This window comes from Cavia porcellus, unplaced genomic scaffold, assembly GCF_034190915.1.
Source record: "Cavia porcellus strain 051 isolate PalLab524CR breed Dunkin Hartley unplaced genomic scaffold, mCavPor4.1 scaffold_8, whole genome shotgun sequence".
NCBI lineage: Eukaryota > Metazoa > Chordata > Mammalia > Rodentia > Caviidae > Cavia > Cavia porcellus.
In genome coordinates, this window is record NW_026947491.1 from 39,637,418 (window position 1) to 39,653,919 (window position 16,502).

At 36.0% G+C, this 16,502-nt stretch overlaps 1 protein-coding gene and 1 pseudogene across 1 annotated transcript in view; both read right to left on the minus strand.

Annotated features, from left to right (window-relative positions):
• The window catches only part of LOC100722568 (olfactory receptor 10AD1-like), a 49,576-nt gene extending 43,342 nt beyond the window's left edge, over window positions 1-6,234 (minus strand). The window contains exons 1-2 of the mRNA XM_003476075.2: window positions 6,103-6,234; window positions 4,037-4,173 (exon numbers count right to left, since the gene is read on the minus strand). Coding sequence (XP_003476123.2) covers window positions 4,037-4,173; window positions 6,103-6,234 — 269 coding nt within the window. The remainder of the gene's footprint in view (window positions 1-4,036; window positions 4,174-6,102) is intronic.
• A 2,589-nt stretch (window positions 6,235-8,823) lies between these two features.
• Window positions 8,824-9,296, minus strand: LOC100722289 (non-histone chromosomal protein HMG-14-like; annotated as a pseudogene).
• Window positions 9,297-16,502: the final 7,206 nt, after the last annotated feature.

A 16,502-nucleotide genomic window follows, 5' to 3' on the forward strand; every position in this document is an offset into this window, starting at 1 on the left:
TGTTTGTATTGTTTTCTTAGTCTCTTTTGCACTAATTTTTGCTCTGATTTTTATAATTTCTTCCCTTCTTTTGGCTTTGAGCTTGACTTACTTTTCTTTTTCTAAATGTTTGTGGTGTAGCATAAGGTTATTTATTTGTGTTTGTTCTGTTTTCCTCATATGGGAATTCCCTGCAATAAATTTTCCTCGAGGAATGCTTTCATTGCATCCCACAGGATCCAGTAAGTTGTATTTGTATTTTCATTTGCTTGTAGATATTGTTTAATTTCTTCTGTGACCCACTGATTGCTCAGTAGTGCATTGTTCAATTTCTATATGTCTGAGGGGTTTTTGCAGTTACTTTTGTCATTATTTTCTAGTTTCATGGCACTATGATCTGATAACATACATGGGATAATGTCAATTCTTTTGCATTTATTTAAGCATGTTCTGTGGGATAGTATATGGTCTATTTTAGAGAATGTCCCATGTGCTGCTGAGAAGAATGTATACTCAGATGTTGTTGAGTGAGACACTCTATGTGCGTCCAATAAGTAAATTTGTTCACAGGTGTGATTTAGTTCTGTTATTTCTTTGCTGATTTTCTGTCCAATTGATTTGTCTCTTTGTGTCAATGGGCTGTTAAGGTCTCCCATTATGATTATATTATTGTTTGATCTTTCGTTTTTGCTAATATTTGTTTTGTATAGCTGGGTGCTCCCAATTTAGGTGCATACATATTTAAGATTGTTATTTCTTACTCTTGAAGTTTTCCCTAACTAGTATGTAGTGACCTTTTTTATCTTTTTTTATTTATTTAAAGAAAAGGAAACAAAAAAATACACGGAGATAAAAAAGGGGTAGAAATAATACAAAATTACAGAAAAACAAATGGTAAGAAATTGCCGGTTGATAAATTACACATTGTCATCTTAGAAATAGCTGTTCAGGTTATAGAATTAAAGTATTTAGAATGACATTCAAAAAGTGACACTACAAACCGTTCTGCTCTATGATTGAACAAAAGCTCAGTAATATGGTTATCAGTCCTACACATTTGTTTTACATCTCAAAGAGGATAAGATTAAACATATCAAAACAGAACAAAACATTTAAAAAGACAATTTAAATAAATACAGATTTCAAAGCAAGTCCACTGGAGATCTTCACTGTCTATCTAACTGCCTCTAGTTTCTTACAAATAGTTGTCTCTATCTTCACCCACTTTATATACTTATTGCATATTATAGAACTAATCAAATCATTACAGGATGATGAAGGCTTTTTAGGTCCTCAAGTTCCAAATTAGGGAAGACAATAATAACTACCATCGCATCTCTCATTCTCTTTGTGATAGTTGTCCCCATCTCTACATATGCTAAAATTGAACTCAAGAAACCAGTCCAATGTCATTCTAATCAGCGAACAATAGTATGGCTAGAATTTATATCAATGCTACAAAATTAGCCTCAGGTTTCTTAGCATCTCTTCCTCAGAGTATCTGTTCATTACATCTTGCATTATATAATCTGTTCCCATAAATAATTTTTTTAAAAACCCATGTGTGAATTTCTACCTATATATCTATCCTCTCTGTATTATAGGGAAAACCAAGTCATAGCAAGACAGCAAAACAATTTCCTATGCAGTGGATAAGACATGTAAGACTACAATATAGATGATCTTCCGTAGTTACTATGTTTTCTCTTGTTATTTTCAATAGATTTGTCCACAACACTGGCTTATTATAGTTAAACATAGTATCACCTATTTTTATAAAAACTTAACTTTGACAGCATTGTAGGATTTGAGAGCTGTTACTAGTTAATACCAGTATGGATATCCTTTACATCTTGTCATGCTCAGAGTAGTTGCCTCTACTTTTAGGGTTGATACTAATAAGCATACCAAATTCAAATAAAATCAGCCAAGGCCAACCCATAGTCTTATTATTCAGATTCAATTAAGATCAGTCATAGTAAGACAATGTAAGTAATACAGGATTTCAGTTTAAGTTAATAGGAAAGTAAGGATAGTTACCATGGTATAACCTGCTATTTTTGGGTCAAGATGTCTGTGCTCTCAAATCTGACATGAGTGGACAGACCAGAACAAATTAAATTCAATCTAAATATGGCACTAGGACTACTGTGTCTTTTAAATTCTTATATACCATTAACAATGACCTCTGCCTTTTTTAAATAATGTTTCAGAGCTGTCTATACTAAAGACTATAGCTTACCATCTCTGCCTCATGCCTGCTACTCCACTTTTCTGCTATAATTTGTCCACCTTATTCCCTCATTCCCTTGTCTGCCCCATTCACTGAGGCCTCTCTGCCACTGTTGCTGGAATCCTGGCATCCCTTCCTCTCTTTCTCTGTAACGTCCTTCAGCACTCTCTGTAGGGTTGGATTGGTGGCCACAAACTCCCACAGTTCCTCCTTGTCTTGGAAGTATCTTATTTCTCCATTAATTTTGAGAGAGAGTTTTGACTGGTATATGAGCTTTGGTTGCATATTATTTTCTTTCAGGACTTGAAATATTTCTCCCCACTCCCTTCTTGACTTAAGAGTTTGTGTTGATAAGTCTGCTGTTATTTTGATAATTTTCCCATTGTAGGTAATCTGCATCTTTTCTCTGGCTGCTTTTAATATTCTGTTCTTTTGGTGGATTTCTGGAATCTTGATTATTATATGTCTAGGCATAGATCTGTTTTGGTTGTAGGTAGCTGGTGTTCTGTATGCCTCTTTTATCTGGATATCATTTCTTTTTGCTATACATGGGAATTTTTGCTTTAATATGTCTGTGAATATTTTTTGTATTTCATTTTTGGTTGCTCCTGCTTCCTCACTCACATTCTTTATTCTTAAGTTATGTATCCTTTTGTCATCTTCTAGTTTTTGAATTGTTTCTTTCTGGTTCCTTGTTATTTTTAAGAGGCTTTTTCTTTCACGATCATATGCCATAAATCTCTCTTCAAGTTTCAGAAGGTTGTCTTTAGTTTCTGTCAAGGCATTTTTCCAGTGTTCAATGGAGTTTTTAGTTTCCTGGTATTCTCTTTGGATCTGTTTCATGTATTCTAAGTTATGTTTAAATTCTTCTTCAGAAGTTTCTCTTTCTTTTCTGATTTCCTCAGTTCTTCCATCTGTGTTCTCTTGGGTGGGGCTTGTCATTTCTTTAATTAATCTCTTTATATCTTGCCTCACTTGGATCAGGAGTACAGCTTTAAATTCATCTATGAGATCATGAAGGTATTTTTTAATTTCAGCTGATGCTGTGTCAAGCAATGGATGGTTACTGTGCTTATTCTCTTCAGTGTTTACTTCTCCTGGGCTTATTTTCTCATGTTGGGCAGCTGGAGATTTTTTTTAATTTTTATCTCTTGTCCTGTTTCTGGTTTCTTTCAGACTGGAGTGTCCTTGGGGTCTCTGGCCCTCTCCAAATTGCTTAAGACCTTTCAGAAGCGTGCTGACTTGAGTTTTTGCTGTCCTCCCCAATTTGCTGTTATCTGGGGTAGGCTGGGATGCAGGGGCGGTACAGGCTAGTCTCCAGCCTCTGTGCCAGTCAATCCATAAATTAGGCTGTACTTTCTGAATGTCACTGAGTTGTGACTATTTTGTATCTGCTTATTGGGCCCCAAGAAGGGGCTTGGTTTAGCCCCAGTAGCTCCTGCCAGTTCTCTTTGTACCAGAAGCAGCTGACTAATGTCACTATGGCACAGGGTTCTGCCCAAATCCCAGCTGTTCTCTTCCAGACCTCTCTGTGACAGGAGCACCAGAACAGAAGATCTGCCCAAATCCAAGATGTCTCCCACTAGTTCTCTGTATGACGCTGAAGCCAGCACGCACTCAGGCTCTGCCCAATTTCAGGATGTCTTCCACCAGACCTCCCTATAGGGGGACTCGGTGATGTCACCGAGCTGTAGGTTCTGCCCAACTCTAAGATGTCTGCCACCAGACTCTCTGTGTTATTGATGTCCCCGTGGTGGCAGGCACTGCCCAGTTCCAAGATGTTCTCTGGCCAACCCCAGCAGCCGTGGGGTCCCCAGTACTCACCAGGGTTCGGCACAGGTCCTCCTCTGCGGTCCACCACACACCATGCTACCCACCTTTCCTGCGCTCCCCGCACAGTGCGGAACAGTCAGAAATCTGCACAGCATGCGCTCCCGGCACAGCGTGGAACGGTCAGAAATCTGCACAGCGTTCAGCTTCGGAGCTCCAGAGCCTTTCACGATCTCCTCTGGTGCAGCGGGGCAGTCCTGGCTCTTCTCGGGGTCCCAGGTCTCAGTTTCCAGCAGTCACGAAAAGCCAACACAGCTTTTCCTGTTGGGTCCACGGGTCAGTTTGTTGATTTAAAGGCGCGGGATTTGCAGCCTCCCATCATCAGCCTTCACACGACTCAGCACGACTTTAAATCCTCCAGCTGCACTGTCTTGGTTAATAAGAATTGTTATCCATTTGTCTGGCCCTCTCCATGTTGTCATATTCTAGCTTCTAATACGATTTCTCCGGAGAGACTCTCCGCCCAATCCCCTAGCAAGCCGCCATTTTTTTTCTCCTCCGACCTTCTTTATCTTTTTTGATCATTCTTGGTTTGAAATTCACATTGTCTGCAAACACAATAGCTACCTCTGCTTTGTGGGGAGGTTCCCATTGCACGAAGTATCGTTTTTCATCCTTTGACTTTCAGTCTATGAGTTTCTTTTTGCGTTAGATGGGTTTCCTGTATACTGTATATGGTTGGATGTTACTTGATCAATTCTGCCAGTCTGTTTCTTTTAATTCATGAATTGATGCCATTTATATTAATGCTTATAAATGATATATGTTGGAGTTTTTTCTTTTTTTGGTCATGTTACCTTTCTGCTGTTGGTTTATTACCTTTCCAGTCTGTTTAAATGTTTGCCTTACTTAGTGGTCTTTTCCTATGTCTATCTAAAATGTCTTCCAGTATTCTTTGCAGGGTTGGTTTGGTGGTCATGAAGTTCTTCAGCTGTCCTTTGTCATGGAAGTATCTTATTTCTCCATCAGTTTTGAAGGATAGTTTTGCAAGGTACATGAATGTGCGTTAAAAGTTGTTATCTTTTAGGATCTGAAATACTTCACTCCATGCTCTTCTTGACTTTATTGTTTGTATTGAGAAATCTGCAGTAATTCTGATATATTTTCCTTTATAGGTGATCTTTCTCTTTTTTTCTAACATCTTTTAATATTTTGTTCTTATGTTGCATTTTTGGGATGTTAATTATTATATGTCTGTGTGTAATTATATTTTGGTTATGGCTATTTGGAGTTCAACATTCTTCATTTATGTGTATGTTAGTTTTCATTTATATTTTTGTGAAATATTTGGCTATCACTTCTGTAAATTGTCTTTTGATGTCATTTGTGTTGTCACTTTTTTTCTTCATACCTATCAATCTTATCTTGTTTTTCTTTGCACCATCTTGCAGCTGTTGAATTGTTGTTTCCTGATTCCTTATTTTTAAAGATCTTCGCTTTCCTGTTCACTAGCAGCAATCTTGTCTTTGAGGTCTGAAAGTCTATCTTCACTTTCATTGAGGTGGTTTTGCCAACTTTTGATTTTTTTTTTGATTTCCTGGATATCTCTTTGAATCTGTTTCATGCATTGTTTGTTTCTTACATTGTTCATTCAAGGTTGCTATCTTTTTGCAGTGTCCCTCTAATTTTTTAACTGTGTCTTAAGCATTTCTTTCATTACATTTATCATTTCTTCTTTTATTTGGAAGATTATTCCTGATCTCTGAGTTTTTTTTTTTATAGCTTCCTGGAGTTGTTTCTTTACTTCAGTCGGTATCATTTCAGGAATTTAAGGTGTATGGCTTACATTTTCTTCTATGTCCATGTCTCTTAGGCTTGCTTGGGATGGACTGGAGGTTTGAGATTGCATTTTGCTCTTTCATGTTGTCATTTTCTTATATACCCTTAGGGAAGCTGAAGGCAAGGCCTCAGTCATTTCTTGGGTTGAGAATATTCCTTACTGTAGGAAGTTTCCCCAGTTGAGTGGAGGTCATCAAACAGGCCTTACCAGGTGCCTTCCAGCTACCAGGTTCTGAGACTGTAAGACTGGATGGAGATCATTGCTCATGCTTTTGGCTCACAAGGTGGCGTGCAGGCGGCTCTGGCCTACTTGGGTGCTGCTGCTCGGGGGAATTTCCTGGGGGCCCTCCAGTGATGCTGGATGCTGGGCGGGGTCCTACCAGGCTCAGAGCGATCCACGGAAGCTGCACCATGGGATGAAACTCTCAGCACACAGTTTAAATAGTATTGTCACTTTGCTTGTAGACTAATACCTTTAAAAGTATATTAAATTCTTCCCTCTCATTTTTGTGGATCATTATATCATTGTATTTTCCATATGCTCAAAATCTATTATACATGGATCCGGGTATTTTAGACTATGCATTGTCTAATAATATGATCAAAAGAAAAAAGCTTTTATACTTATCTTCATGTTAGCAATTGTCAAAGATCTCTATAGGGATATAGATATCTGTGTGATATTGTATTCCTATCTCCTAAATAACTTTCCTTAATATTTTTTAATTTTTATTTTAAAGAGAATAAAACAAAGCAAAATAGAACAAAGCAGAACAAAGTACAACAATGCAAATAACACAGGATTTCAGAAAAAGCAGGAAATGAACAGTGGCTACCATAGTGTCTCTTGTTTTCTTCAAAATAGTTGTCCATACCTTCACACTCTTTTCTTAATATTTCTTGTGGGCCGGTCTACTGGTAACAAATTCTCTCAGATTTGGTTTGTATGAAAAGTATATTTTTCTTTCATTTTGAAAGGTATTTTCATTTGGCATAGAATTCAGCATTAACATTTTATTTTAGCACTTCAAAGATGTTACTATGATCATTTCTAATGAAAAGTCATTTTAATCTCTGATGTAATTTTAATATTTTGTTCCTCCATATGTAACGTATCTTTTTCTTCTGATTTCCTTCAAGATTTTCTCTCTCTCTTTTTTATTTTCCCATGTGTTGTGGCTTGTATCTAGATGTCCCCTCAAAAACCTCATGCAGTCATAAGCAGGGCTTCTTCAGAGGTTGCTAGATCTAGAATGTGTGCTGCTGGATTAAGGATGTGTGATTACTGAATTAGTCTACTGGTTTATTTGGCATAGTTATGGGTGTGAATGTTACCTGCCCTTAAGGGGCAGAAATAAGCTGCCATTGCCACTTGTTGTCATTTGTTTCTTGCTGCCATAGTGTCATCTGCCTTCTTCCTGGCTTGCTTTACCAGGAACTGTTTCTCCTCTGTGTTATCTTTCTGCCATGCCATGCTGCTGCGGAGCCAGCTGACTATGAACTGAAACCTCTACAAACTGACCCAACCTTTGTTCCTTTAACTTTCAGTGTCAGGTATTTTGTCTCAGGAAAGAGAAAAATAACTAAGACATCATGCTTGACTATGATACATATAATTTTGTATAATAGTGTGTAGTGGTATTTATACTTCTGTGATGAGGTAAAGTCCTAGCTGGCTATAGTATCACATCAATAGTGCAAAATGTATAATGGCTTCTGTCTTAAATCTTATTTTACTTGTATATGGACCCGAGTATCATAATCAGGTAGATAAGTTCACAAATAATAGTTTAAAAATGCATGTAATTTGCATATACAATAATCAGCTATTTCTTCTGGCTCAAGAAAACATGAAAGCAAGTCTGGTGCTGCTAGTAACACTCAGGACACAGAATCTTTACCCCTTACATTACAATGGGAGCTTTAAGTCTTTATGTTTTCTTTTAACTCTTGGGAGTGAGGTGCTACTTAGAGTGGCTAAGAAAGAACTGAGCCTTGAATTCATAGAAAATGGAAATAAAAATATTCACCTTATCTTATACTCTTACACTATCTGTCCATAGTTTTTTAGGTACAATTATTAAGTTTTCTCCTAGGGGCCAAAGAAAGCATTCAATGCAGCGAGAAGATTTTTTTTGTCTTCCATATTTGAGATTTTATTGGTTGTGTTGAAGATCAGTACAAGCGTTTCACTTTGTACACATATTTACTTGTTTGTTTGTCTGTCTTTGGTATCAGGGATCGAATTCCTGACCATGTAATTGCCAAACAAGCACTTATATGCCGCTGAACTAAATCCCCGATGCACACAATTCTTAACACACATACCAAAAATCTAAAAAGCCAAGTCCAGTGACTTTCCATCTTGAAATTTGGAAGCAAATTTTCTGTAAGATTATGTACCAGTATCTTCAAATATCAATAAACTGTTACTGAAGTCCCACTGATTCTTAATTTCATATTATATACACTGCATACTCAAGTTTCCGATCTTTCACAGCACGTTAACAAAATTAGGCAAATTGGAATACCACTACCAAAGGTGTTTTGGAGTGCACAGGATTCTGGGAGTAGCAGTCAGGAAGTAGTTTTCTTTAGGAAACAATTATACTAAAAACAACATAGAAATTTAAGTCATTTAAAATATTCAAGACATATTAAACGCATGATTGGGATGTCAATTTGCCATTTACTATGTTTGATATTGCAGGATATAGAACTAGCCCCCCTGGAATGTTAAACTGACACCCAAGACGGTCAAAGCCTACCCATAACTCAATATTCTACTATTTTCTGGTTGTACCAAAAGATAAACAACCACAAATGATTTCATGGGAAAAAAACCATATATACTTAAAAAATGTGACGAGGTGGGATTTCCTTTTAAAAAAATGTTTCTAGAACTACTAAAAATTTGCACTTACAAAATAGTTGATAAAAATATTCCTCTGGGTTATGTAGCAAGGGAGACAAGGGCCAATGATAAAACACGGTGTATGTGATTAATCAGACTTGGCTTCTTTGTCTTCCGCTTCATCAGAGGGTGCACACTCGTCGCTTTTGGTTTCTCCATTTTCTGCGGGTAAATCTTTGGTTTCTTAATTAGACACTTCGGCCTGTTTTCCCAATTGTTCCCCTTTTCCCTTTTGCATGCACGCGCACACGTGTGTGTGTGTGTGTGTGTGTGTGTGTGTGAAGATTTATCCTTTTCCACTGCCTTTTTTGCCTTCATTTCCACTTTTGCAGGAGCAGGTTTAGCCGAAAACCTTGCGAATCTCCTCTTGGGCTTCTGCTTTCCAGCCCCTTCAGCCAGCTGGCCTTCCTCTGGGCATTTTGGCGATGGGATGAGCTGAAGTGGGTGAGGAGGGGTGGGGTGGGGGCCGCACGTGAAACCTGTCAAGCTGAGGTACACGAGCACCTCACAGTGAAACGATTCATGATAGTAAGACTCAGTAACAATGGCAAAATTACTCATAATATGTACTACATACTTTAAAAATGTATAAAATCTAAATTTTAAACATGCTTTTAAAATATTCTTTGTGTAATACAAGTACAAACAGAGAACACTGCTCTGTATTTTAAAAGTATAGGCATTTGCAGGCTTCTATTTGAGTACTCTTGGTTATGTAAGAAAGGTGCCTAAACTCAGATGTAAAGAAACTGAAGAAAGCAACAGTTTCTTTGGAGAAGCCCATTTTACATACAATGCACTAAAAACTTTTTCTTCAAGGGGGAGTAACACACCCTTTGGTCAACATTACTCTTTAAAGAAATCCTAACACACTTAATATGCTCTCTAGCTTTCTGGTACCGGTCACCAGAGGACTGTATTTCATCAAAGCTCTTGAAACACTTTTTAAAGGTAAACAGCGACATGCAGCTTAAAACTATGATTCCTAATTACTGAATACTGTTCAGAATACAATGATTCTGACAACTAATTTCTGTATGAATGGTTATATAAAAATCACATAATTCATTCTTCATAACGTAAAGCATAGTAAGTGCAAAGATCTAGGCTGGTTTTGCTTGTAAGTTTCCTCTGTCCCACCATTTGTCTTTTACTAGACCTTCCCTGAAACTAGATGAATAAAACATAATAGTAAAGTACTTCAGGACAGTAACAGTTTCTGTTTAGATTTCCATGAGCAAAACAGTTATAGTCTGTGAAAATTTTGTAGTGCTGTAAAAGGTACATTTTTACCTGTGTTGCTAAATCAGTTCATAAAGTATAAAACTGTACACCACTGGAATCCTGTTTCCAAAACATTAAAACCCTATTAAAAGACCATTGGAAAGATAAATCATAGTGATTGCTATAGCCTGAGAAAGATGCACCAGTAAATCCTTCACAAAAGGCCGAAGTGCTGGAATTAAATAAGACACTTTATCAGAGAAGTCACAATGGAGCACATATAGGAAAGGGAGATTAGGGAACTTCACAGAATCTTAACTCAATAAAGTAGAGATGTCAGCCCTGCACAATGCTCAGTATGCAAAGTTCTTTTCTCAAGTGTGTGAGTTTTAACTGGCATCACAGTTTGCACTCTGGGGTTCTCTGAAATGCAGCCATCATATGGCTGGGATCTATGCTCTGTCTCCCAGCTCATTTAATTACTTTCCTACTAGTTATGTACAATCTATTTGTGAGTTTATTGAAGGCACTTTTACACTACTGTTACCATAACTTTTCAAATAAATTTTTTCTTCTTTTTTTATTTAAAGGAAAAAAAAACAGTATAAGGGTACAAGTAATACAGAATTTCAAAAAAAAACAGTAAGAAATCACTAGTTAATGGATTACATATTGTCATCTTAGAAATAGTTGTTCAACTTACAGGCTTAAAGCATACAAAGTGGACATTCAAACAGTGAGACTACAAACAGTTGTGTTCAATGATCCCACAAAAACTTAGTAATACGGTCATCTATCTTAACACACCTAAACACACTTGCAGTTGTATCCTTTGGAGCACTTTTTTTCCTCTCTTTTTTACAACAAAATTTACACATTTTGGATTTTATTATTCCCATAGCTCTTATTACATTTTTTGGAAGAGAATAAAACCAAATATGACAAAACAAAACAGTCAAAACAAAGGATAGACATAACACATGATGTGAAAACAGAATATAAGGTTATCAACAATGGTTACCATAATGCCTCTTGCTACCTTAAAAAGAATTGCCTGTATCATCAGGTATAATAAAATTGAACAAAACAGTACAGAACAAGACCAATAAAACCTAAACACTGGAAACATTACAGGACTTCAAAAGAAGATGATAGTCAAACCAGAATGGGAATCATAGTGAATCTTACTGCCTTCAAAGTAGATGCCTATACCCTCAAACTTGATACTATCAAACAGAATGGAACAGAGTAAAATCAGTCAAAACAAGATAGTGGGAGTAATACAGGGCTTCAAATCAAGTTAATAGGAAATCAAAAAAGTTACTATAATAAATCCTGCTAATTTTTTTATTTTTTCCCTTAATTAAAAAGATAATAGTAAAAAGTAGATTTTTTTAAGAGAAAGGGAGAGATTGAGATAAAAGAGGACATAACAATGTAACAATACAGGTCAAAGCATAACAATTTCAGCAACCTAGTGCTTCACCACAAGATAACCCGACTTAATAGTAGTTACTATAGTGTTTCTTTCCTTGAAATATTTGAGTAAAACTTCGTATACTATAGCATCAAACATATCAAGACAGTGTGAAACCATTCAAGAGGATTAAAGTATTACAGGGTATTTAGAACCAGCTAATGAAAAATGAACAATGGTTTCTATATAATCTCTTTGCCTATAAAACTTTTTGTTTATACTATCACATGTAATAAAATCCAGTAAGACACAATATGATAAAACCAGTGGAGACAGAAGAACAACAGTTTGGTGGGACTTCAAAACAAGATGTTACTAAATCAGCACTAACTATTATGATCTCTTGTTTTCTTCAAAATAGCAGTTCATTTCATCATAGGCAATAATATCAAGCAGCCCAAAATAAAGCCTTTCCAATTAATGAGTGAAAAGTTCATAAGGCTTCAAAGCCACATAATGGGGAATCATGATTACCACATACTTTTATATATTTGAATCATTTTTTACACTAGGGAAACTATTCAGTATTCATACATGTGAGTTTGATTTATTTCACTTATGAGTATGGTCTCAAGCTGAATCCATTTATTTATAAATATCTCAATGTGATCCTTCTTTATAGCTGAGTAGTACTGCATTGTATAAAAATACACAACTTTTTTATCCATTCCTCAGTTAATGGACACTTGGGTTGTTTCCAAGATCTGGCGATTACAAATTTTGCTGCTATAAACATGGGTGCACATACATCACCGTGGTATGATATTTTCAGTTCTTCTGGGGATATGCCTAGAAGTCGGATAGCTGGAACAAATGGGACTTCCAATCCCAGCTTTTTGAGAAATCTCCAGACTGACTTCCACAATGGTTGCACCAGTCTACACTCTCACCAACAGTGCAGGAGAGTTCCTTTTTCCCCACAGCCTCTCCAGCATTTGTTATTGATGGTTTTCTTGATCCTGGCCATTCTTTCAGGAGTAAGATGGAATCTCAGTGTGGTTTCAATTTCCATTTCTCTAATGACTAATGCTGATGAACATTTTTCATGTATTTATTTGCCATTTGTATTTCTTCATCTGAGAAGTGTGTATTCATCTCAGATGCCCATTTTTGGATTGGATCTTTGAATTTTGGGGTCTGATTTTTTTAATTCTTATATGTTTTAGACAGAAGTCCTTTGTCTGAGGGAGAGTTCACTAAGATTTTTTCCCAGTTTGTGGGTTTTCTTTTCACTATGCTGGAGATTTCTTTTGATATGCAGAAACTTTTTAATAAGAGGTGATCCCAGTTATTGATTTTGGGAAGTATTTCCCATGCGGTTTGAGTCCTATTCATGAATTTCTACCTACCCCTATGTCTTCAAGGTTTCTATCCATTTTGTCTTCCAATAGATTTAGTGTTTCTCTTTTAATATTCAGATCTTTGATCCATTTAGATTTTAATTTAGTACATGGTGATAGGCATGGGTCTAGTTTTAGTTTTTGGCATATGGAGAGCCAGTTTTTCCAACATCAGTTATTAAAGAGACTGTTGTTCTTCCAGTGAACCTGTTTAGCTCCTTTATCAAAGATAAGGTGGTTGAGTGTGTTTGTAGTTATGGTTGTTATCTTCTAATCTATTCCATTTATCTTTGGCTCTGTTTTGATTCCAGTACCATGTTGATTTTACTACTGTTGCTTTGTAGTATAACTTCAAGTCAGGGATTGTGATGCCTCCTGCCATGGCTTTGTTGCTTGGAACTGTCCTTGCTATTCTAGGTCTCTTCTCGCTCCAGATGAATTTTAGGAGTGATTTCTCTAGATCTATCAGATATGTTGATGGTATGTTTATTGGGATTGCATTGAATCTGTAGAAGAGTTTTGGGAGAATGGCCATTTTCACAAGGTTTGTTCTTCCTATCCATGAGCAAGGGATGTCTTTCCATTTCTGAGATCATCTTCAATTTCTTTTTTCAGTGTATTATAATTTTCCCTGTAAAGGTCTTTCACTTCTTTTGTAAGAGTAATTCCTAAATATTTCATTTTTTTGCTTGCTAGTGTCAAGAGTGTGGTTTCTCTTATTTCCCTCTCTGTGATTTTGTTGTTAGTGTATAGGACTCCTATTGATTTCTGAGTATTGATTTTGTATCCAGCTACATTATTGAATTTATTTATTATATCTAAGAGTCTTTCAATGGAGTTTAGGAGGTCTTCTATGTAGAGTATCAAGTCATCTGCAAACAAAGAAAATTTAACTTCTTCTTTTCCTATCTTTACTCCTTTTATTTCTTTCTCTTGTCTAATTGCTCTGGCTATTATTTCCAGTACTATATTAAATAGGAGTGGTGATAAAGGACATCCTTGTGTTGTGCCTGATTTTAAAGTAGAGGCCTTACATTTTTGACCATTTAGTGTGATACTGGCTGTTGGTTTGTCATAGATAGCCTTTATTATATTGAGGTAAAGACCATCTATTTGAATTTTCTATAAAGTTCTTATCATGAAGGAATGTTGAACCTTATCAAAAGCCTTTTCTGCATCTATAGAAATGATCATGTGATTCTAACTTTTGGCTTTTTTGATATGGTGGATTACATTTATTGATTTATGTATGTTGAACCATCCCTGCATGCCTGGGATGAATCCCACTTGGTCATGGTATATAATCTTCTGGATGATTTGCTGCATCCTATTTGCCAATATTTTATTGAGAAATTTTGCATCTGTGTTCATTAGGAAGATTGGTCTATATTTCTCTTTTTCAGTTGGGTCTTTCTCAGGTTTTGGTACTACAGTGATATTTGCTTCCAAGAATGACTTAGGAAGGATTGCTTCCCTTTCAATTTCATTGAAGAGTTTGAAGAGTGTCAGCATTAAGTCTTCTTTGTATTTCTTGTAGAATTCTGCAGTGAATCTGTCTGGGCTTGGGCTCTTCTTTGTAGGTAAGGACTTAATTACATTTTCAATTTCATTAGTAGAAATTGGGTTATTCAGCATTTTTACATCCTCTTGACCCAGCTTTGGTACTTCATATGTTTCTAGGAATCTGTCTATTTCTTCTGTGTTATCAAACCTTTGAGAGTAGAGGTTTTCGAAATAGGTGTTGATGATCTTCTGTATTTCTGTAGAGTCTGTAGTATTTTCACCTTTTTCATTCTGTATTGCATGAATTTGAGCTTTTTCTTCCCTTTTTTAATATGGCTGGCTAGGGGCTTATCAATTTTATTTATTCTTTCAAAGAACCAACTCTTTGATTTGTTGATTCTTTGGATTGTTTTTGTTAGTCTCTATTGCATTGATTTCTGCTCTGATTTTTATAATTTCCTCTCTTCTTTTGGCTTTGGCTTGACTTGCTCTTCTTTTTCTAGCTGTTTGAGGTGTAGCATCAGGTTATTTATTTGTATTTGTTCTGTTTTCCTGATGTGGGAACTTAGTACAATAAATTTTCCTCTGAGGATAGCTTTCATTGCATCCCACAGGTTCCAGTAAGTTGTAGTTGTATTTTCATTTTCTTGTAGGTATTGTTTAATTTCTTCTTTAATTTTCCAGTGACCCACTGATTACTCAAGAGTGTGTTATTCAGTTTCCACATGTTTGTGGGATTTTTGCAGTATCTATTTTCATTAATTTCTAATTTCAAAGCACTATGATCCAGTAACATGCAAGGTATAATTTCAACTCTTTTGCATTTATCTAAATATGTTCTGTGAGTTAATATGTGGTCTATTTTAGAGAATGACCCATGTACTGCTGAGAAGAGTGTGTATTCTGATGTTGTTGGATGGAACACTCTGCATATGTCTATCAAGTCCATTTGTTCACATGTGTAAGTTAGTTCTGTTATTTCTTTGCTGATTTTCTGTCTGGTTGTTCTGTACACTGGTGTCAATGGTATGTTAAGGTCTCCTGTTACAATTGTGTTACTGATAATTTGATTTTTCGTTTCTGTTAATACTTGTTTTATATAACTGAGTGCTCTGAAATTTGGTACATATATAGTTAAGACAGTTATCTCTTCCTCTTGAAGTTTTCTCCTAACAAGTATGTAGTGACCTTCTTTGTCTCTTCTGATAATTATTGGTTTAAAGTACACATTGTCTGCAAACAAGATGGCTATTCCTGCTTTTTGGGGGTTCCTGTTGCATGAAGTTTTGTTTTCCATCCTTTGACTTTCAGTCTGTGAGTATTCTTTTGGGTTAGATGGATTTCTGGTAGACAGCATATGGATTTTGTTTCTTAATCCATTTTTCCCTGTCTCTTTTAATTGGTGCACTGAGAACATTTACATTAATGGTTATAAATGTTATATGCTGGTTTTTTGTTGATTTGTTATTTTCTGCCATTGCATGTTTATCTTTCTGTTTAATTATCTACTTTGCTTAGTGATTTTTTTCCTAAGTGTATCTAAACTGTCTTTCAATATTTTTTGCAGGGTTGGCTTGGTGATCATGAAGTTCTTCTGCTGCTCTTTGTCATGGATGTACCTTATTTCACCATTGATTTTGAAGGACAGGTTTGCAGGGTACATCAGTCTAGGTTTGAAATCATTTTCCTTTAGGATGTGAAATACTTTACTACATGCTCTTCTTGACTACTGTTTGTGCTGAGAAGTCTGCTGTGATTCTGATAGGTTTTGTTTTGTTTTGTTTTGTTTGTCTTTTTTGTCTTTTTCCTTTTAATCGGTACCGGGGACTGAATTCATGACTGTCTGCTTGCAATGCAGGCGCTTATGCCACTGAGCTAAATTCCCAGCCCCTAGGTTTTTCCTTTATAAGTGATCTGTTTTTTCTCTCTGACAGCTTTTAATAATCTATTCTTGTGTTGGACTTCTGGGATGGTGATTATTATATGTCTGGGTGTAGTTTTATTTTGGTTATGATTATTTGGAATTCTGTATGCATTACTGATCCTAATGTCAGTTTTTGATCTCATGTTTGGGAAATTTTCAGCTATTACTTCTCTAAATATCCTCCTGACATCCTTCATGTTGTCCCCTTCTTTTTCATTAATCCCTATCAATCTTATGTTATTTTTCTTTGCATCATCTTACAGTTGTTGAATTGTTGTTTCCTGATTCTTTGTTATTTT